Source organism: Pelecanus crispus, chromosome 5, assembly GCF_030463565.1.
Source record: "Pelecanus crispus isolate bPelCri1 chromosome 5, bPelCri1.pri, whole genome shotgun sequence".
NCBI classification, from domain to species: Eukaryota; Metazoa; Chordata; class Aves; order Pelecaniformes; family Pelecanidae; genus Pelecanus; species Pelecanus crispus.
In genome coordinates this window covers 67,074,903-67,098,280 of record NC_134647.1, presented here as the reverse complement: position 1 = coordinate 67,098,280, position 23,378 = coordinate 67,074,903, and the positions used below count along the sequence as shown (strand labels likewise).

The 23,378-nt window shown below is 41.0% G+C and overlaps 2 protein-coding genes across 2 annotated transcripts in view; one reads left to right on the top strand and one right to left on the bottom strand.

The window, feature by feature from the left end:
* SLC1A7 (solute carrier family 1 member 7) overlaps window positions 1-14,167 on the bottom strand; it is a 57,494-nt gene extending 43,327 nt beyond the window's left edge. The window contains exons 1-2 of the mRNA XM_009484463.1: window positions 14,027-14,167; window positions 12,878-12,957 (exon numbers count right to left, since the gene is read on the bottom strand). Coding sequence (XP_009482738.1) covers window positions 12,878-12,957; window positions 14,027-14,167 — 221 coding nt within the window. The remainder of the gene's footprint in view (window positions 1-12,877; window positions 12,958-14,026) is intronic.
* Window positions 14,168-15,978: 1,811 nt separating this feature from the next.
* Window positions 15,979-22,892, top strand: CPT2 (carnitine palmitoyltransferase 2). The gene is made up of 5 exons (XM_075710977.1): window positions 15,979-16,121; window positions 17,078-17,158; window positions 17,272-17,378; window positions 19,677-20,981; window positions 21,914-22,892. Exons 1-5 carry the CDS (start codon window positions 15,979-15,981, stop codon window positions 22,243-22,245), a joined length of 1,968 nt encoding a protein of 655 aa, XP_075567092.1. The 3' UTR covers window positions 22,246-22,892.
* The last annotated feature ends 486 nt before the right edge of the window (window positions 22,893-23,378 follow it).

Sequence of the window (23,378 nt, the reverse complement as noted above, 5' to 3'; positions counted from 1 at the left end):
CCATCCACTACTAGACTCTCATGAAACACAATGGAATGAAAAAGAATGTACCTTTAATTCTTGTCAAGCCTCAGAATCTGGTTAGGCTTGGAATAACACGACAGATACTTAATTCATAGATTAAAATAATTTGACTTGCTATGTAGCTAAGTAGCTTCCACATGCATGTTTCATGCATAGCTTCCATAATGTGTTTTAATGATTGCCAAATGCACAAAACACGATTAAGACAATGAAAAACAATCTGCAGCTTTTCTGAATAATTACAGTACATCTTACTCATTTAATTAGTCTGGCAAAAAAATTTCCACAGAAGTGCAAGTTCATGTTCAGGGACCATTTCTTAGTTTGTATAGAAAAAAAATGGTGTCAAGCCTAAGGCTTCCAAAATATGTGTTAATGAGTTTTGGATGAGATATTAAATCTTGTAGTGCAGGATTTAAGTGAAATCTCTGATTACTATGATTTAAGAGGTTTCTTGCACCTTGCTTTAAAACATCTGGTGCTGGATATAATAACAGACACCATAATAAAGTAAGTAGCCCCATGACCTCTTTATCTCCTGCATAGATTGTTCCAATTACATGTAAAAATGATCTTCCTGTGACTTCTCTTTCTGCCATCTAGAATATTCTGCTTCTTTTTTTTTTTATTCTATCTTGTTTACCCAACAAATATTGGATTAAATTGTGTATTCTCAGAGACTACATATGATTTGAAGAATAGCCTCCAAAATTGTTGTATCTACTGTATATCTGTGCAAATATCTGTCCTATGGTCCTTATATGTCTGTGGCTTTCAAGCCTCTTCAAAGTTATGTTTTGATAATCTGAAAATCTCTCACAATGCAAAACTGATGCTCCACAGTATTTTCAGGTTTACAATCTTTCTAAGGTTTATATTTTCATTCTTAACAAGTAAAAGATATTTGGCTTTTTTTTACCAGGACTTAGGTAATTCTAAATCTACTCTGCTTTGTTTTCTGGGAAGTAAGTTGTTCTGATACAGCCAAATCTGTCTTGTCTCTTCTCTGAACTCTCCAGCCACATTTTTATTGGAGCACGAAAGTCAGAAAGCCAGTTAACCAAATAGCAGCATTTTGATCAAAAGCTGGATATGGCAAATAATTAAAAAAAGTGTATTTACTTGCAGCAGTTTAGTGGGACAGATATTTGAGACAGTTATTTCACTAAGACTTCAATTGTTTCATTGCTGATTGGTAGTAAAAAGAATTCTAGCTAAATTATTTTATCTAGGATGGCTTGATTAAAGTTTGTTTACTTTTTTGGACAGTCTCCATGTGATTTATGAAAGGTCACTATAAATTATTTCTTTATGGGGTCCATGTCGAGGGAGGAAGGTGAAGAGCAAAGTCAGGATCAGTGGAAGATGTAATTAAACCTAGACTAAGCTTTTAAGGGAAAATTAGAAGGGAAGAGGAAGACCTCAACAACTCCAGGAATTATTATTATATGTGACTTGTTAAAAATGTAAAGTCAGTTACTAGATTGTTTAAAATATTGATAATAGTACAAACCATTGACACTAATAAGTAGTAAGTTTCATGTCTGATTTGAGAGAAATCTGTATAAAACCCCCAAAACTACTATAGCAATTTTGACATAATGAGGAAGGAAGTTCTTTCAATATCTTGGAAATCTAATTAGTCCCATGCAAACAGGTCACTAAACCCTTATGAGCACTTCTAGGCTTGTTTCTGGGTGTCACTGATAAGCATCAGAGTACTCATGAAGTATTTTATTTACAAATAAAAATAGAACTGTCTATCTTCTCTGCAATTCCCTAATTTTTTCTATTGCTCTCTGATAAAAAGCACATTTTTTGACCTGTCTCAAGATCAAAACCTATATTCCCAGAAAGGGAAAATACAAGAAGCTGCTGTTAAGACCCCATTCTGCATGTTTATTTTGTCTTCCTGTCCACCAGAAGCCATCTGGATGTTGCTTTGAAATAGATGGATTATGGATAAAGTTATCAGAAGGGGTTAGTGTGATTAGACAGACATTAATCCTGTCAAGAAGTAATGGTCAAGTATTAACCACCAGCAGTTTTTCCTAGAATCATGTTTCTTTTCATTCATCCCGTAACCTCCCTCACATTCTCATTTTGTAATTGCATGCTGTAGAAAAGATCTTCCTAAGCAAGTTCTCCCAGTGAGGCTGGGAAGCTCCTCTAACAGCTACATTAGAGATGATTATATTACAGTTGAGCATCATGAAAGTGAAGTGCTGGCTTCACTGATGCTGCTTGATCATGCAGGCAGGCTGTCATTTACCTTTCTGTCAAGGTCAGTGCCTTCAAGTTTCGACATGGTAATAATCTCCATTTCCACAGCACAAGCCATTTAATCATCTTAAAATGCTTTACTAATATAACTTACTATCATACAGGAAGGCAGTATCTCCATTTTATAGACAAGGAAACAGACAAATTAAGGCACTTTAAATAAAGACAAACAATTTGCAGTGAAGAAAGATATGCCTGAAGTGATCTCTGTGTTGCAGTGGACCATCAGACTTTTCCTCATCTGTGCCCAGCTATCTGTGCTTTCATGACAGGCTGCTTCACTTCCATGGAGGTACCACTTATGGATGAGCAGTTTGCAACAAAGGAAATAAGACTCTTTACAGTAATGAGAGAAAGAGTTAAGAAACTTTCTCTGGCTTTGTCTATAGTTTGATGCTTGATTTTGCTCTTAGTCTCTAGTGTAGTTAAAATTACTGCAGCAGTGAGAAAGAGGGATCAGAATGCCTTTTTCTTTCCAGGATATTCTTTTGCTTTCTTCTAATATGACAGAATACTGACAGAGCAACACCCTGCCACGGCTGCAATAGAGAAGCCTGCTGCTCTCATTACATGCCAGAGTGGCAGCGGTACTGGTGGGAGGACTGTAGCCCGTCCCTGTCTCTGCTTCACCCTCCATGGTCTGCCCTTACTTAGAGTGATATGTTACAGTTTATTTTTTTCATATCCAGATGTCGTATCACATTGCACAAGAAAAAATGCCTCCTGCCCAGACATGAGCAAACAGCGTGTTAGCGCATCTGTTGGTGTGTACCTGTACACATTTTACAGACAATCAAGTGGCATCTTGGTTGGAAGCTGGTGCCACCCTACACCTCCAGTCCCAACCACCCACTCTTGAGCAATGCCAGGACCTCTCATGTGGCATGACACCATTTGTCTAAGTACAAAGGAAGATAAAATCCTGAAATAATCCACATTCGCACCAAAACGAAGCTGGATCAGGTATGTATTGTGCACTTGTAGAAGGACAGCCCATTTGTACAGCTGAACACTCTTTCTGTGTATGTTTGTGTACAGTCCAGACAGGCAATAAAATGACACCAAGGCTCTCTGTGAATTTTACTCAGACCCAATAGTTTTGCAGACTACCAGTGTACTAACAGGCTTCTGCTGATATGAACTCAACTAAGGAACTATCATGATCACTTGTAGTCACTGGAATGATCCTCAATGTTATGCATTATTAAAAGTTTCATAGTATTACAGCATGATTTTCAAAGGAGATGAGAAGTCTAGAATCCTCCTGAAGGTCCAGGGGGCTACTAAGGTTTGTCTCCTTTGAAAATCAAGTAATAGGAAACAGCATTTTTAAAGTTTAGATACCTTGATATTAATGAAAATAATGTCTATGCTAACAACAACAAAAAAAAAAATACAAAAAGTGCAAGCTGTTTTACAAATAGGACCATTGCAGCCCTTTCTGTATGGTTAGATTATCAGCTGTAAATAGCACTTGAAATGGGAATTAACTTTTCAGAGAGCCTCAGTATATAGCTCTTGTACTAAACACAGTGGAAGCTCAAAGGTATCAGGCATGATGGAAAGTCTGGCTCTTGATCTCCAAACAGCAAATGAACAATATGTTAGAAGATCTCGCTGTCTGCAATACACTGTTTGCAGTGATTGTGTTTAACTTTACAGATAGGCTGCTGGAAAAAAACCTGAAACCTACAAAAGAAACCAAATCTGCATTTCTAGGATATCATAACATGCAGCCTTTTGAGATTCTGTTTTTTAAATAATGCCTTATAAAATAGTAAGGGTTTTATTTTTTACTCAAAATGTTGAGATCTCCCTTTCCTTATTATCTAACACTTGTAACTATTAATGATAGTGACATACATAGCAAAAATCCTGCCAGGAATTCACATCATGCATTGTATTTTGTTAGCATGCAATAGGAAATCTGTTTTTATGGACTAAGGTAAACAAGGCAGGACTTTGTACAGCACACAGTGAAGATCAATGTCCAGTGGCTATTCTGTCACTGCTTCCTCCCAAATAGCCCAATATGCAAGGCTACTGCGATACATCTGTGAATGCTGGAAGGGATGAACAGCAACCTTTGATCACTGACTGATAAAGGAGATCTGAGACACTGTAGTATAGCTCATGTAGAATGCAGGCTGGCTTGTTGACCTTAGCGGTTCTGATAAAAAATCTGATAAAAAAAGAAGTATTTCCTAAATTCAAAGGTCAGGATGCAAACAAAACCAAATTATCTATTAAATATGAACGTGCAGCTTCACATCTGTGGAAAGAACCAAGAATTTTAATAATACTTGATTCTCTGTTCTGTCAGTTCTTTCAAGTGTTTTTAGATTAAGAAAAGGGCAAAAGCATTTGAAACACAAATTTGGATTATAAACAAATGTCAGATTTATTCAACTGTTTATAGTTCACACATGTTTCTATCCTAAGGAAACAGAGGGAATCCAGCCAGCTCCTCAAGCTTCACATGTCATTGCCATTTCTTTTGCAAGACACTAAGTACTTTAGAGCTCTTAGAAGGCTACTGAAAAATTCTGTCAGGTCACAAACTGCTCATACCCCATTTGTAATTAACTCAGTGCTTTCCACACCCATTCACTTTGTGACCATAGGTGTCTATTGCACATCACTAGATCCCTACTGACACTGCCTAAATAATTTGTAATGAGTTGGTCCATTTTTGTCATTATGACATGCATAACTCTGCAACATGTCATTTTTCACTGAAACAGTCTGGACGTCCAGGTTGCACAAGCAAAAGAAAACACTAGAAGACAGTAGGGGATCTGACCATTAGACTCTGTATTCCTAAACACAGCTAAGAACATTGATAATGTTACAGACTATAATGTAGTGAAACTTCTGAAGATGTCTGAGGCACAGAGGAGGGATTCTTAATCAGGTTTCCTAAGAAGGTAGAATGGAATTTTCCTCTACCAGCTCAGGCAATCTCAGAGCATCCTTTGAAGAACTTTTGGGGTAAGCTGACATCAGTTCTGCGATACAAGAGCAATATGGATAGTTTAAAGTAATATACTGGTGTCGAGTGAGATTGCTGTCTGACCAGTTCTTCTTACCCTTGGGTAATTGTTCCCTTTCAGTTTCATCCAAGTACAGTTTTGCTTTTCACTCTGAAAGTAAATATATTTATTCCCTCTAATAATCTCCTGAAAACTCACATCTCTAGACTGACTTTCTCTGCAATAAAGACTGTAGATTGCATATCCTAGGAAAGGGCTAACAGCTTGTTCTCACTGGGGTGAAATGTATTTTTATTATCATTTACATTGCAGTGATGCACATGACAGGTAGTTCAGAAATGGGACATTATACACACTTTACGTTATCATTCAGGTACCCCACAGATTTTCCAATACTAACCCAGCAGAAGTTTTACCTTTCCTCTGTTGGAGAAGACCTGTTCCCGAGTGTCAATATTTTACTATTGGCAAGGTAACACAGGTGAAATAGAGGGAAAAGTCCAGAGTCTAATAAAGTGAAAAAAAAGCCCTGTGTTTCCAAGGGCAATTTAATTCTACAGGAAAACACAGCTGCTTTGGTACATTATAAAACATTCTTCTGAGCAGGCTCCTCAGAGTGCCATAGGCAGCATTTTGCACCTGCTCCTCAACACCTCACTAGATAACACAGTACATAAATTTGATTGCACTTGATTGTGCCTCAGTTTGGCAGCTGCACAAGCATAAGAACAGAGCGACTGGTATTTAGGGAAGAATGACCAGAGGGAATAGTTTAACTCTTACATAGCAGAAAAGACCAAGCCAAAACTGACCAGAAGCCTATGTTACCTATCCTTTCCCATTCGGTCTTCAGTTAAATTATGTGAATTTGTCAAGACAACATAGAAAGTGTCTCCCAGTACCAAGAATGGATTAGAAGAAATAGTACTGCACATACTGTCATTCACGTAAACCAGTAATACTGAGTGAATTAATTTTGGCTGTCCTCTTGGTTTAAATTTAATGATAAATATGAAAAAAGATAGATTTCATAGCCTTTTAGAGATCTGCATTTTCCTTCTGAATAGTCATTATATTGACCATATCATGGTAGAAGATTTAGATTGCAAATTTCAGTACTGGCCTCTGAGTGTTTGGGCCAAATTTTCCATCCCTAACAAATTGTAAGCTTAAGTAGTAAAACAGACAAATAATCTCCAGTCTGTGGTCTATTACCAGTTCCATCTACAGCAGACAGCAAGCAAAACAGTGCACAACACAATTTACCCAAGCTAATGGTCTGTCTCACAGCATGTTTTTAACCAAGCCCTAAATTTTGAAAGAATATACTGTTGCTGTGAAGTTGCTTAGGGTATGGCTTCACAGACAACCGCAGACAGACATGAACTCGTTCTGCCTTTGCTCTGAGCTGCCAAGGCTGGTCCGGAAGCCGTATAGCCACATTAGTCCTTCACATATGAGCTTGGGCCCAAAGCCACACTAATACGGCTATATGGCTTCCGGCATGGATCTGGCACCGGTCTGCCCCATTTGGCTTATGGGCTAAGTGAGTTCACATCTGCTTGCACTCCACATACTCTTGCAGAGTTTACACAGTTGTCAGCTCTTCAAATGTAACTAATGAGTCCTGAGAGGCAAAATTTGGTATGGAACTGTACAGCTGAACAATGACAGAATTCCATTAAAACAGAATGAGCAATATTTTTCATTAGTGGCATGTTAAAATGCCGATGCATTCCCCAAATCACAGAACTGCGAAAAAAATTATATGGGGAAAAGGGTACTATAATGGAGTACGTTCTAATTAAATACTAGGCTTTAACAGCATGAGTAAGAATGACCCACTCAGGAATCTGAGCAGAAGGATAAGGGATTACCAGAACTGATGGCATTATAGACAGGAATCCCCTTAAAGAAAGACAGTTCTATATTTAGCATATCGTATTTAATTCAGCAACAAAACCCCAATAGTAACAAATATTTATTACTACCCCCAAATGAGACTTCAAATAAATATAAAATTTTATTAGCATACACTTGCTTGTATCAGGCACAACATACTTAGCCGAACAAGCTTTATAATTCTAAAAAATACAGGTCAAATCAGTTATTCAGATTTTACTATGAAAGGAACAATCTTTAACAGATTCTACACATGAAAAAGGATCAAATCTCTACTAAACATTATTTCTCAATTGTCTACAAAACAGTTAGTGGTAAATACATTAAAAATGTAATAATTATCCTGAGCTTAAACAAAACAAACTGCTTTTTCTAAAAGGAACACTCACTGGGGTTACAAGTCTGTTAGACAGCTGAACAGTTCAATTCTGCCCTGACAACTGTTTCCCACAAGTAGTCTCAGTGCTTACTGCTAATCATAGTCTTAGAAAACTGGGCCCTATATCTATTACCAGATAAAGGCTTAATCATATAAACAAGGAGGGTGTTGAAATAAAGGATGCAATATTCTATTACATATACAGGCAGACATATAAGACAAAGAGAACTCAACAGGTTCAGCTGGTGTAAACCTGCATAACTCCACCTTTAGCCTGCTTTTCTGAAGAAGCAAGGCTTATGCAGTCCAACTCTGCATGTGTGAGAGCCCTTACTAATGACATTTTAATTAATTTTTCTCTCAAATTATGCAGAGGGGATGGAAGGCGCTGAAAAAATTAGGTTCCTGCAAGGTCTGTGAAACTATATGGCTGAATACAGGAAAGAAATAATCTGTGTGCTTCTAGTATTATCTGGAAATAAGAACCAGGGGCTGCAAGCCCTGCCTCTTCTCCAACCTGCCTTACAGATCTGCAGCACACAGATTTTGCAACTAGTTTTTGAAGACGCAGGAGGTCTGGTGCACGTGGCGGTTCTGCCTGCCCAGGGCTCTGCAGCGCGCTGGGAGCCAGACCCCCTCTCCCCAAAGGGCTCACTGGCACCTCTGCGTTTTGAACAGAGTTGAATTTTCTTTTGTGGAGTAAATGCCACAGTGCAAGCTCTCTGCCTACTGGAAGGAATCCATGCCAAAAAGCAGCACTATAAATGCCTCAGCAGCAGTAAACTTTTTAGTCAGTTTGCAGCTTTTTCAAAACCTCAGTCACAACAAGAGACGAAGTTGTAACAGGTCAGGTTTCAGTAACGGCCTCCCCAAAAAACGTAAGTCAATGCAGTTACGCTTACTGAAAATCAAGTTTCTGCCCCGCTGGAAGTTGATCAGTACAAAACCGGTAACCTGGGATGAAGACAATGCGGCAGTGAACGGGCACAAGGGCAACGACGCTCGGAAGGGAGGTGACAGCGCGCGCGTTACGGCACAGCACCTGCCAGCACGGCTGGCCTGCGCTCCAGCCAGCACCCGCGCCCGGCACAGCTGGCACAGCCAGCATTTGGTCAGAGGGTTTGTATTACCTTTAGCAAATGTGAGAAGACATTAATGGAAAAGTTGAGTGTTTGTTCCTCGGCCTGCGCTCCAGCCGGCGCCCGCGCCCGGCACAGCTGGCACAGCCAGGGATTTGGTCAGAGGGTTTGTATTACCTTTAGCAAATGTGAGAAGACATTAATGGAAAAGTTGAGTGTTTGTTCTTCTCCCAGTTTGCTTTGTGCGCAGCACAAGGACATTGACATCAGATTTTATTATTTCAAGCATTTAAGAAGTTTGAGAAGCTGAAGTGCCGCACAGGTATCTCTGCCAATTGACTTGGGGGGGGGGGGGGGGAGAGTTTGTAATTAACCATACTGAAAAAGAGTAGATATTTTAGTTTTCTGGGTAGGTAGCACTATTAGGAAACGCCTCAGGTGAAGGGCCTCCCAGCCGCAGGGGTCCTCCCTCCCTCCCTCCCCTGGAGCGACCGAACACCCGCAGCAACCCGCGGTTCCCCACTGCGGGACAGAGCCGCCTCCTGGCTAGAGGGAGTAATACAGACCGAGCCTCCACCCGCCGGGAAACGCTTTAGATGGAAGGAAAGATGGTTTAACAAACTTGAGCACCCTGGGCCAGCTGATCAGCACATGTCTGCCTAAAGACCTGGACCCATGGTTTTTTAAACAGATCAGAGGACTCAGGGCAGGATGCACTGAGATTCTCTGCTGTCACTGCCGCATATGTGCGCGCCTGTTTGAAAACCTGAGATATGTGCTGAAAGCTTTTGCATTCAAGGAAGAAAATATATTATCTGCATTGCCGTTGTCATATGAGGATCAAAGCTTCTGTCCCAAAGAGAATCAGGGAACTTCAGATCTCCTGCAGTCAATCTTTCAGGCTTGTTGAGAAGACCCCCTTGTCCAACTGCAGTAAGAGCTCAGGCAGAGTGTGTGGAGCTAGGAATTCAGATTTGGCTCCTATTCTCTCTGAGCTCTGTTAATATTCCCATTCCCAGGTTTAAAAGTAGTATCCTGTGCTTATATACACAATAAATACTGTACATCTGGTAACTGCAGGGTCTAAAATTTGATCTCGTAACACTAAAATTTGATCACGTAACACTTACTTAAAGGGGGCCTATAGGAAAGATGGGGACAATCTTTTAGAGAGGTCTGTTGTGACAGGACAAGGAGTGGTGCATTTGAGCTGGGGGAGGGTGGATTTGGACTGGATACGGGGAGGAGGATTTTTGCAGTGAGGGTGGTGGAGTGCTGGAGTGGGTTGCCTGGAGGGGTGGTGGGGGCCCCATCCCTGGAGACATTTGGGATCAGGTTGGATGGGGCTCTGAGCAACCTGATCTAATTAAAGCTGTCCCTGCTCACTGCAAGGGGGGTGGGCTGGATGATCTCTAAAGGTCCCTTCCAAACCAAAGCATTCTGTGATTCTACGATTCCCCTACTGAGTATTCCTAGGGCAGATACAAACCGTCAGACTATTTGTTATCATTTCTTTCTTTATGATGCTAATAGAAGCAGCATCCTTTGTTATGTGGACACCTGTTCTCATCACTGAGAAACTATACACAAGACACTTAGTGGATACTAGTAGGTATGAACAGGGCTAAACCTCAGACAGAGCATGGGAGAAATCAACATATACTTCTTTTAGAGTCATTGTATGATGCTATGAAGCTTGTTTATGTAACCAGATAACTGAAATAGTATCAACCCCCATCCTTAATGAAGGTCCACATCACAACAAAAACAAAAGCCATGAAGGGCTCAAACTGGGAGGCTAGTTTTACTGGTTGTTGCTTTTTCAAGATTTTTCTGTCTGTGGCAAAACAAAAAATAAGACCACAGGTGATAGGAGATACCAGAAACAGGTATAGGAGCTCTGGTATACAGCACTTCCAAGTGCTGGGACAGAACTGGGTAAGACAAGGAACCGTACATTAAAGAAACAGTCTCCTGTTGTTCAACTGATTTCTTCTGCATTCAAGGAACTTTTAAAATAAACACAGTTCAATCAGAGATACTTGACTATATCATCAGTTTCTCCTTCCTAATGGATACAATCTGCAAAGTTCCTGGTTTAACTCTCTAACTATCAGGTCAAAAGAGGGATAGTAGATATTTTCAGCCACTTCTGTTTAAGGTTGGATTTGCACTACTGACCTATAAGTGCAAGATTTTCTAGTCTATTATCAGTCTTCTGAGCCACACACTTGCCACCTTTTATTTCTGCCACAACCCTCCAAGATCAACTCTAGACTTGAAGACGGTGTATTTTGCATTGAGTGCCTCTTTTAACCCTCCTTTCTCACCTTCCCTTTTCTTTACAAGTATTTTTTTTACTTGTTAGTTCAAGAAAAAACTTGCATTAACTTCAACTAGGAGAGTAAAATTAGAGCTTGGTGCTGTACCCCTGGCTTTTGTAAACAATAATACAGAGTAATTTAGAAGATAATTTAAATGTCATTGCTCCCACAGGACCAGCTGAGAATATTCCAAATCCACCAAGAAATTTAGTTTAAACGTGTATGCGGACTGGTAAAAACACAGAGCACTGGTTTACTCATTTTATGAAATGTATGTGTGGGAAATACTGTGCTTGTTGTGAAAAAAAAAAAAAAAAAAAAGGACTGTACAAGAATGTAATTGTATCTGGAGGATTTTTTGTTTACAAAAACCTGAAATTTCAGTATGCAATAGCAAGTGATCGTTAGTTTGTTATACAGGGAGATAGACCCATGCTGTCTTACAATCTAATCTCTTTGAAGATCTGTAAAGTTTCTTCTCTTTCTTCCTCAGAGGATGGACTCCATCAGTTCTAATAGTGTGGCTCAGAGACCCACTCCTGACACATCTGTAGGTAACCTAGAGCTATCACAAGCTGTGTCAGAGCAGCTCTTTTCCACTGTGCTGCTTCTCTTCCTGACATCTCAAAAAAAACAACGGGATTTAAAGAACTATACATTTTAGAGGAGGGCATGTGACTCTGCTCCTCTTCTGTCCTTACTACGTCACTTCCTCATGTGAGATTCATATCCTCGGAAAACTGTCACCTCTCAAAAAACATCTAATATATTTTGTCTTGACGTTCTCTAGCTGCGTGGGACAGAACCAGGTATGAGTCTATGGTCATACTATGGCCAGTTCTAGGCATGCAAGCACCATGAATCAGCTTCATTCTGTGAAAAACCATGAGAAGGTAGATGTAAAGGCAGATGATTTAAAAATAAAATTAGTGCTGGGTTGTGTTTATTTGCAGCAACTCTCAGCAATCTGAAGACTAGAAACTTATCTTTTTCTTAAAATGGAAGATGAATTTTTGGCATATGTATTCAGTTCTAGAAGCTGAGGCTTCAAGGAAAGGCACCAAAGAGTGCAAGATTTTTTTTCCCAGATCTGGTTAGGTGAAGTTAGCTTTGTTACTCTCCATCTCTCCTCATCTCTTCTCTCAGAACTGGGCTGAGAGCTTTTGGCCACCCAGCTGGCATTTGTGATTGTAGTCAGTTGGAAGACAAGACAAATTTAGAGGAGAGAAAAAGCTATCCTAAATTATGCTCACCCACTGCAAAGGCACCTACCATGCACCCGACCTCAGCACCAGGATCTAGATCCTGCCACCAATAAAGTGGCACCACTAAAGGTTCTGCCTTTAATGCACTAAGAAATCACTTTCACTTCCAGCTGAAGCCAGGCATGTATTATTAGTTCACTGGAGACACATTGGGGTTTTTTCAATATTCATCATACTACAGCACATCTCTCAAAGTACGGCACAAGACTATAAATTAACTGTGTTTTTTCATCTTATTTGTATGGTGTGTTATTTCAACTGTTTGGTGTATTATTTCAATCGTTTAGATTTAAGGTAGGTTTTTTGATGAGGTGTGTTATTTATTCCATATATTTAACTTCTAGTTAGCTTGAAGGAAAAAGTCCTCCCATGACAAAGAAAGAAGAAAACATGAATTAAAAAAAAAACCCATGAGTTTTTAAGAAAATAATACCTGTATGAGGTATTGCATAAATGTTCCTATTTATCACAAAATACGTTCATAGCTCCACTATAAATATGAATGTACAGCAGTCAGTAATGGTCCTGGCACTTTGACATTAATTTGGTTAAACCCAAAATAGTGGTGATGACATGTCTCATTTAGGAAACTTTAGAAGTTATTGGAACAATCATTGTCCTCACTTACCTTGAGACAACCAGTGGGAGAATCAACATTTTCAGCATCCTCATCAGTAACTCACCAGGAAACTGGAAATAACTAATTTCCTAGAAATACATGGAGAGATGCTTATTGTTTTGAGATAAAGACTGTCTTCGTAAGTCTTGCTAGAGCTGTGGATCAGATAACATTGGTAAAATCTGCAGCTTTGGTATATAAGGTGGCAAAGATAGTAGGCTTTAAAGGATCATTTTAAAATTAATTAAATTACATATTGTGTTGTAATTCAACAAAAACACACTACATTGTTCGTTCCTTTACAAAGGAAGACAAAAATGAAATATGCCGTCTCTTGGGGACTACTGTTCTGGGTTGCCCTGAATAATCTCTTCATTCTGCATTTTGTGTGTTTTGCTAGATGTGTATGAAGATACTGCTTGGACATAAAAGATGTTCAGACTGCAGTTAGCAGTAGCAGAACAAAGAATTGTTTTAGTTTAGTCACGTTTACTAAGTGCCATATTTTTTAATTGAGATATTTTGTGCTCAAACAATGTATTCAGCAATGCATGTTGCCCTCTCTATTCTGTCTAATACAGCAGTAAGAAATCACTACCTCTGAAGAGCTTAGCTGAAGTATGCTGGAGGAGAAATCCGCAAGTGACTTTAATAACATGGTCTGTTAACGATGGGAAATCTCAAATTTATGAATACAAAATACCATTGGTGTAATATAAACATCTCTACCTCTGTATGTCTGCTGATGAAAAGTATTCCCAGTGTTTTCTTTAGACGTACGTGTTCCAAAGTAATATATAATCCAATTAATATATTGCACTATGAGTTTTTAACAGGTCTGTATTAGATGTTACATTGCATCTAGCTTAAAGACCCACTATTATTATTCATACTTGCAACATTAGAATACGTTTATGCTAGACTTACTAGGTGTCTTAAGGACCAGAACCCTTTGCAAACGTATTGTTTGAGAATGTGTGAAAAGACCCCAAGAACAGTGTAGATTTAACAAACAAATGAAATTAAACAAATTTAACAAACACGCATATGTGCCTTTTATCTTCAGAAGTCCATCCTTAAGTTCCGCAAGTTGCTATGCCTTTTGTTACATAAGTACAATATTTTCTCTGTAGTGATACGCTGCCATGCCACACATACCTGCTGGGAGAGCCGTCTCGTCCTCAGGAAGAATCCAAGAAGACAGCCAATGGTGACCGACAACACCGAGAGAATGAGCAAACCGTTTCTTTTACAAACATCCTTGATCCGAGCGAGGATTGCATCAAAAGCCACTGCCATGCTGTCCTCCGTGCTCTTTGGAGAAGAATCAGCATCCCATGGAGAAGGAATTCGCTTGCTCCTCTTGTTCGGGTGGACAGATCTAGCTCTGTATAGATCAGATCAAAGCACTTCCAGTTCTGCTTAGCTGACCTGCAAGGTCACCCCTCTGCCAATAGCCACCAAGCAAGCAGCTGGCATTATTGTTCCAAATTAATACCAAGAATCCTATTATCGACTACATCATTAAGAGCCTGGAAGAAGATTAGGGGGCTCTGGAAAATTGGAACAGAATGCAGTAGTATTTCTAAAACAAGACTGGTTCAAAACAAAGTGACACTCCTGGGAGACAGACGGTGTTTGAGTGCATTCCTCTGCCTCCCCAGTTTGCAGTCTGGACATCCAAACCTACAAAGGCAACACTGCGAGTCATGCATTCAAATGGGTAAAAGCAATGGTACCGCAGTTTTTCGAAAGGGCAGAGCAGGTAACATTTTGAACTGGACTATCACAACAGGGCAAGCTAGGTGAAACTGAACTTCATTAATTAAAGCAGGCTTGGGTTTTTTTGTTTTCATGGCAAAAAAAGGCTGAATAAGTAGCATAAGAGACATGCACTGCACGGAAAATAGCAGTATACTGAAACACGCAAGGATAGCTTCTGGCATTTGGCATTTATTATCTTGGAAGTGAAATGATTTCACTTTTTCTCCAACCACTATGTTGATTAGAGGAGGGCCAATTTACTTTCAGAGGATTATCAGACTAAGCCACAGGGATTCCTTTCCTTTCATTTGCTGGGTTCTCATTCAATCCCAATGCTGATTTTTATGCTAGTGAGTATCTGATAAAAATAAACTACAGTATCTGTTCACCATGCCACACTTTCTTACCAGAACACTTCTGTAGTTTCTGGGTTATTCTAAGATTTTTCAGTTTTTATGGAAAATATTCCATACAGTACAACAAAACAGTGTGTTTACAATATCATATTTTATACTGTAATACAGTATTTGTTGTTACACGCTCACATGAGTAAAAAAGTTCTTGAGGGATTAAACTGTTCTCTTTAAACTGAGTTTAAATTAATTAAACTGAGGGAGGACCTGAATACTGTATGGTCAGTAAGACACACGGACACACACCAAAAAAAAAAGGGGGGGGGTTATATGTGGAGTCTCTATGCTGAACAACAGCACCGTCAAAACAAGAGGATGACAGACAATTTTATTAACGCGTATGTAGAAGAGGACTGATGTCGCACTGTCCCACTGCAGACATTTTCTAATACCAGGTAACTTTGCTACCTCGATAGCATGCATCGAATGTACTTTCCAAATGAAGTAACAATTAAAAAAACTCTTCCTGAACTGACGTCGACCTCCACGCTAGCTGCAACCCTCAGTTTTGCAGCTGGGACTCTGCGGCCCGGACGGCCGTGCAGGGCCGAGGAGCCGGCGCCGCCCGAGACCCGCCCGGGCAGGAAAGGGCTCAGGGCAACCTCTCCGTGCCGCGGGGCTTGGCCGCCATTTGGCTGACCGCCCCCGCCCGCCTCCTCCCCGGGCGGCTTTCGGGGAACAACCCCCAATTGCTCCGGCGCGCCGCCGTGAGCGCGACGCGCAGGGGCCGAGCCGGCGCCTCCGCCCCGCCGCGGGGCGTGGTGAGCTCAGCCCGACGGGGCCCGGGCACCCGCAGCGCCGGGAGCAGGGCAGCCGCACAGCCGCCCGACCGGGGAGCGGGGAGCGGGCTCGGCTGGCGGCACCGCTCCCTCTCCCTCCGGCGCCGGGGCGGCAGCGAGGGGGCGGCGCCTGACGGCCTCTGAGGCGGGCATCATGGCGGCGCGGCAGCTGCTGCTGCGGCGTAGGGCGGCCGCGGCCGCGCCGCGCTGGCGGCGGGGCTACAGCAGCGCGGGCGCTGCCGAGTACCTGCACCGCAGCATCGTGCCCACCATGCACTACCAGAAGAGCCTGCCCAGGTACGGCGGGCCGCTGCCCCGCTCCCCGCGGCGCCCGCCGGGTCCCCTGCCCTCCGGGACCGCCCTTCCCCGCGGCCTCCTGCGGCGCCGCCGGGCAAGGGCAAGGGCCGGGGCCGGGGCCGGGGCGAGGCCTGGAGCGAGCGGCGCTGCCAGCCCCGGGGCGGCCGGCGAGGGCACCCGGCGGGCCGGGCTCCGGGGGGACGCGGGCAGCGGCCAGTGGCGGCGGCGGCAGGTGGCCGTGTGGGGCCGCGGCCCTGGGGTGTCCGCTGTGAGGAGAGGGGAGAGAAGATGCCCGCCCTCCCTCCCCCCCGTTTCTGTGTAGCCGCGGCCGGGGTGTGCCCCGCGCTGCTGCTTGTATGTCCTCTTCCTGAGTCACCGTGGAGAGGATTGATTTTATTTTTTAAAATGTAACTATGACTGTAAGCCTACTACTGAAACGTCCCTGAAACATTGCAAAGGAACCTCCGTGAGTGTAATAGGATTATTTTATAGTAAGAAGAGCATTTTCATGTTTCGGTCAAGAGGAAGATGGCAAAGATACCGTTTAGGAAATTTGCAAGAAAGAGTAGATGTTCAGCACCCAGCAGTGGGGGGAAGTCCTGACGCAAGAGTGACTACTGAACTAAACCTTCCTTCTGTATAGCTGCTTCTTGCAATGGTTCACATCATTGTATTCTCTGCAAGGTATTAAGAGCCTTCACTGCGGTACCTTTGTAACAAGACAAGTTGGTTTTCTACCTTGTTTTCCTAGAACCTTATACTGTGATGACTATATCCATCTGTTCTGTTTCTTCTCATCTTCAACAAGAAACTTTTGAGCTATTTGGATAATATGGTGTATAAGGAAGGATAGGAAAGAGGGGAGGCAAAGAGAGACTACTGTGTAAGAAACTCAGGCTTCGTTAGTACCATTGCTCATAAAGTGCATGCATGTCTCTCTGTTCCCCTTCCTTCAGACTGCCGGTTCCCAAACTAGAAGATACAATCAGGAGATACCTGAATGCCCAGAAACCGCTTTTAAATGATGACCAATTCAGGTATGGACAAACAAGATACGCGTATTGCAGTATCATGTGCTGCTTCAAAAGCTAAGCGTTACATATAAAAAATATGACTTGTGACAGCATTTTGACTCTATTGATTGCTGTAGAAAAACTGAAGAACTTGCTCATCGCTTTGAAAAGGGAATTGGAAGAGAGCTGCATGAGCAACTGGTTGCTCAAGACAACCAAAACAAGCATACTAGTTACATCACAGGTATGTTGGTCTACTGGATGTAAGAGTCTGTAAATGATCATGCTTGATAACATAGCTCATAATGCTACAAATAAAATAGGCTGAACCTTAAGTTCTGTACTCCATAAACTTGGAATAACATGCTGTGAATACTACCTGTGACTGTATTTGAGCAAATTCTGAGTCTGTGGTGGAAAGAAGAATGCCCGTCATCTAACTTGTATACACCAGAATTCTGGATAGATGGATATTGGAGAAATGGTATTCTTTCATGAGTTACTGTATTTAAATTCGAGCTTACAGGGTTTCTCTTTTTTCATTACTGTCTCTTCAGGTTAATAGAGGAGCTTAACTGGTAACTCCCTTAAGGAAACTAAAGCAATCATTTTCAAATAATTCCAAGTTATTTAGCAAGAAAATTGAACTCTGAGGTGGGGTCAGAGGATATGACTAAGCTTTGGGAGACAGAAGTGGTCAGTGCTCTGGGCTTAAAATGCCCCAAAACTACAAAACTGTATTCTTTTAAAGAGCAAAAGAATAGGAGCGACAAAGAGGAAGGTGAGAATAAAGAAAAACAAGAGAGCGAGAATATGCGTATAGTTTTTTGATTCTTCCTTATTATTGCTTCCACTGACTTCCAAATGCAAGTGTCTGCTTATGGAAGTATTGGATGGATAGCAACAGAGGTGGAAATATTTAAATACCTGTGAAAGTAGAAGTTTGCATGTTGCCCAGCGAATGCACTTCTATCCTAGTCTGTTGAGACTACCTATAAGGGTGTTAGCCACCACAAATTCTGTAGAGAATACCAGATTATTTCACAAAAGGTGCTGTTTGGTTTGTTGTCTTTTACTTTCCATTCACTTTGAACAACATGTAGGATTTTAACTGGTGGCTTAACCAGGATGTTGCTTTGTGTCTGTGAACTGTGGGGTGTTTGTATTCCTTTTGGTTTAGTTATTATTCTTTTTTAGGCCTCATAAAAGACCTGTTCCACGAAATTGTTTTCTGAAAGTATGTATAGTTGCCTCCACCCTGGACTTTCAAGTCCAAGATTATAAGGCTACGTGATGATGACAAATGTGGTTTTAAAACTAGATGAATGCTAGTTACTCACCTGTGAGGACCTGGAATTAAAACTGTAATTTAGGTCCTTGAGTTCCCTGTTGCCTTTCTTACAGCCCAGCTAGAAGGTTTTACTTGGGACTGATCCAGGCTTGGAGTAATAACTTTTAATACGTCAGCTGCCTTGAGGTGAAGTTGGTGTGTACTTGCTTCCTTTGTCTGCATCCAGGCAGTGTGCAATACCAGAGCTTGCTGAGTTTGAAGTTGTTAATGATGATGAAATAGAACCTACTTAAAAAATCCCTTCTCTGCCTATGACCCCAGATTTTTGTTTACTCATAGGCAGGTGTAAAAGTGTGACTACTCTTCAGAGCTATGATTGAATCCCTTGGTTTTGGCAAGCACAAAACACATTCATGCTTCTTGATATGCTGACAGACTGTCTAAAAGACTTGTGGGTATCAAATGTAATTCTGCATTCCAAAGTCAGTTCTGGGCCTGGAAGAATAACCATATGGTCCCCTCTAACCTCGTCTTTTTGCCAGCTTGAGAGACTGATGGTAACGCATCGGTATGAAGAGTTTTGCCCTGTGCTGATCATTTTAGTGGACAGATAGAGGAAGGAGGTGGAAATGTAAGACAGCAAATGTAGATGGAGCAATGCTGCCAGGAATGAGGGAAACACTGGATCAGAAATAAAGGTGGTTCTAAAGAGAAGCATGCCCTCAGTGACAGAGAGTTGCAGAAATTACTAGCTTAAGAATAGGTAAAAGCATGTTCCACTCCAAATGTGAGGTGTGCACCAAAATAGAGTGCTGGGGAGCTGCATTGTGTGTTGTGGGAGTCATGGTTTATCACTGAGCCATAGAGAAAACATGGAAATTGGCCCTTGTTGCTGATGACATTGACACTCTTGATATGGATTGCTCCCAACACAGCATTTTTACAATTAGCCAACAGTACCTTTCTTCATAATTGGAGGTTGGGAGAATTACTCGAGGACCTAACTTAACAATTTTAATTCCAGGTCCTCACAGGTGAGTAACTAGCATTCGTCTACAGTTTTGAAACCACACTCATCGTCATCGTTTTCCTTGGGGGAATTACTGCATGTGTTTGTCTTGTTAGTTTGCACTTCAAGAGGTATTTAGTCATGATCACTGTGGGAGGCAGCATATTGACTACATGAACCTCTGGTCTCACTCAGTAAGCTGCTTTTATGTTCTGACCTATTTTTCAACTCTCCATTTTCAGGTCCCTGGTTTGACATGTACCTAAAAGCACGTGAACCTGTTGTTTTGAATTTTAATCCATTTACGTGTTTTAATCCTGATCCAAAATCTGAATATAACGATCAGCTCATACGAGCTACGAACATGATTGTTTCTGCTTTACGTTTTATGAAGACCTTCAGGGCTGGTTATCTCGAACCAGAGGTTTTTCACCTCAATCCAAAAAAAAGTGACACTGAAATCTTTAAAAAAATTATCCGATTTGTGCCGCCTTCACTTTCTTGGTTTGGTGCCTACATGGTCAATGCATACCCCCTAGATATGTCTCAGTACTTCAGGCTTTTCAATTCTACACGGCTGCCTAAACTCAACAGAGATGAGCTTTATACAGAGGAAAAGGCAAAACATTTACTGGTACTGAGAAATGGGAATTTTTATGTATTTGATGTTATTGATAGAGATGGAAATATTCTGAAACCTTCCGAAATACAAGCACATTTGAAATACATCCTTAGCGACAACAGTCCAGCCCCGGCCTTCCCTCTTGGATACCTCTCCAGTGAAAACCGAGATACATGGGCATTGCTGAGAAAGAATCTACTGGATAATGGCAATGAAGCAGCTCTTCAAAAAGTAGACTCCGCAGTGTTTTGTTTAAGTTTAGATGATTTTCCCATTAAAGACTTTCTGCACTTGTCGCACACTATGTTGCATGGAGATGGTGTTAACCGCTGGTTTGACAAATCCTTTAACCTTATCATAACTAAGGATGGCACTGCAGGATTGAATTTTGAACATTCCTGGGGAGATGGTGTGGCTGTGGTCAGGTTCCAGAATGAGGTTTTTAAAGATAGCACCAAGGCACCAGCCATCAGCCCCCAGTCCCAGCCTGCTTCAGTAGACTCTTCTAGAGCAGTGCAGAAACTTGACTTTAAGCTGAATGATGCCTTAAAAGCAGGAATTACCAAAGCCAAACAGAAATTTGATGCCAGCGTGGAAGCACTGTCTCTTAATTTGATTCAGTTCCATGAAGGGGGCAAGGACTTTCTAAAGCAGAAGAAGGTAAGTCCAGATGCTGTGGCTCAGCTTGCCTTCCAGATGGCTTTTCTTCGACAATACAATCAGACTGTTGCTACCTATGAGTCTTGTAGTACTGCAGCTTTCAAACACGGTCGTACAGAAGCTATACGTCCTGCCTCTATCCATACAAAGAAATGTTCGGAAGCTTTTGTCAGGGAACCGTCCAAACATAGCACAGAAGAGCTTCAGAAGTTGATAGATGAGTGCTCAAAATACCATTCCCGTTTGACGAAAGAAGCTGCTATGGGTAAGCAGGAATATATCAAACACTCTTGCTTTTGCACTAAAATCTCTATTAAGGTTGCTGTAAAGGTTTACTTCATAACCAAATAATTTAATTTTGATGGAGGTCTAATGTTAAAGTAAACTTGACAGAAACAGTAGCAGAAGGCTGCAGTTTAAAATGCATTCTCCAAGACTCATTTCTTGATGGAGGAGAATGCCTCTGTACTTCCCACCTCACTGTTAATGTGTTGAGAATTTTTTATACTTTAGTTTTTGTTGTTATAGCAGCTGGGCTATTTGAGAATTTGATAAATACTTGGTGCATGTTGTACTCCCCAAGGCAACCAAGAACTTCGGCTTTATGTCTGAGGAGTTACTATCTCATCCCTGCAGGGGATAAAGGCTTTAACAACTTCCAAATCAAACTGATCTTTGGCTGTGCTATTCCTGGTATTTTTCTAAATGCTTTCTTTTGAATTGTTGCTCCCAGAAGAATAACTTGCTGTATTGTCTCAGTAAAATTGACTGTTGAACATTACCCCATAGAGTCTAAAATTTGCCTCCTTTTGTTGATGGAGGATCCTCTTCCTCTTTAGATTAATAAATTTTAGGAAAGCCTTTCTCTGTTTTAAACAACATGGATATGTTCAGATAAATAGTTAATCAAAGAATACGATGTATTATTAAAATTGTCTGTTAATGTTACACTTCCGTTTACTATCATGATTCCTGGTTGAGGCTAGCAGTAAAACAGCAAGCCCTCATTCCCTAGGATACATGCATTAAAAGTGCAGAATGTCTGGGTTCTGGAAAATGATTCCTGCTAATATGAAAATAAACCCCAGGTCTATAGACCTCCTCTTTTGTGGCTGAAAAACAATGTGATGTTAAAGTAAGTGAGTTTACTTCTCACAAAAATAACTCATCTCTCTACTTGTTATTTTATTCTAACAGGTCAGGGATTTGACCGACATCTCTTTGGCTTGCGCTGTTTAGCCTTATCCAAAGGTATTGCACTGCCTGATTTCTATGAAGACCAAGCCTATGCTCAGCTTAATCACAATATCATTTCTACGAGCACGTTGGCTAGCCCAGCTCTCCAATTAGGAGGGTTTGGCCCCGTGGTGTCTGATGGCTTTGGAGTAGCATATCAGGTACATGATGATTGGATAGGTTGTAATATTTCTTCTTACCCAACTAGGAATGGGAAAGAATTCCTTCAGTGTATATACAAGTCGCTAGAAGATATCTTTAATGTTTTAAAGGGCAAGAAAATCAGTAGTTAGCCATAAAAATGTTGGAACACTTTACAGTTGCAGTACAAAATGCAGCCTATGTCTAATGGGCTTACTAATCAGTATGTGGCTGAGACTGTCCAGCTTACTTAGTTTCATTTATCTTCATTGAACTTGAATACTGTTAGATTCACTATGAAATTTGTATCTATTTTAAAGAAATCAAGTACAGACCTTGAATGCACATTTCAGGAAATACTTAATTTTGATGTTGTGAATGTTTGTAACAGATCCATCTGTTACAACAGATCCATGTGTTCTTAAAACGCATTATTTAAAATAAAAAGCATTGTTACCCGAGTTTTATGAAGTCAGAACATCTGTGTTCCATGAGTGTTCAGACAGGCAACAGCACTGTGATACCACTCTTAAACTGTTTGATTTTAAAAAAATACATGCAATAATTTTAAATATGAAAGAGTGGTTACATTTGCACTTTTGCATTAAGCTTGCTTAGAACTTGTCACGTTCACTTTTCTCTTTAAACTTGAATCAATACCAGAACCGATTGTGCCTCAACTGCTTGAAGCCTTTCCACTGTAACAGCTTTTTGAGAAACAAAAAATGGAGTGGGAGGCTTTAAGTACCCTGCAATCACCAACTGTGTTGTTAAATTGACTGGAAAAGATTGTATTGTAATAAAGCTATCTATTAATAACCACAAAGTTCTTTTATTGCCATATCAAAATCACATGGTGTCAGTAGTCCCTTTACCAATAGCTCATGTTTCTTATAAAGGTTGAAAATAATAGTACTGAAAGCATGCTGCAGTGTTGGCTCTCCCCTTCCATACATGAAGTCTGTCCAATAATCTGCTTTTGTTTTGCTACATAAACCTGTGCTCTTGTGCCTTAAAAAAGAAAAATCACTGAACTGTATCTTTTGGGGTTCTCTCTTTTCAAATGTCCTCTTACTGTGCAAAAGTAACCTTAACAGAACGTTTTCCTGTTTCCTCCTTGTTCTATAAGCTAGAACTTTTGATGTCATTTATTGTAGCAAATGCCAGAGTCTTAGTGCCTAGAGCTGCCTCTCTAACACATTGGGGCTTGTTGCAGAAGTTCTAAAGACTAAGACTTATCAGAACTCTCCGATGGGATTGCAGGAGAGCTTGAGCATAGGCATCA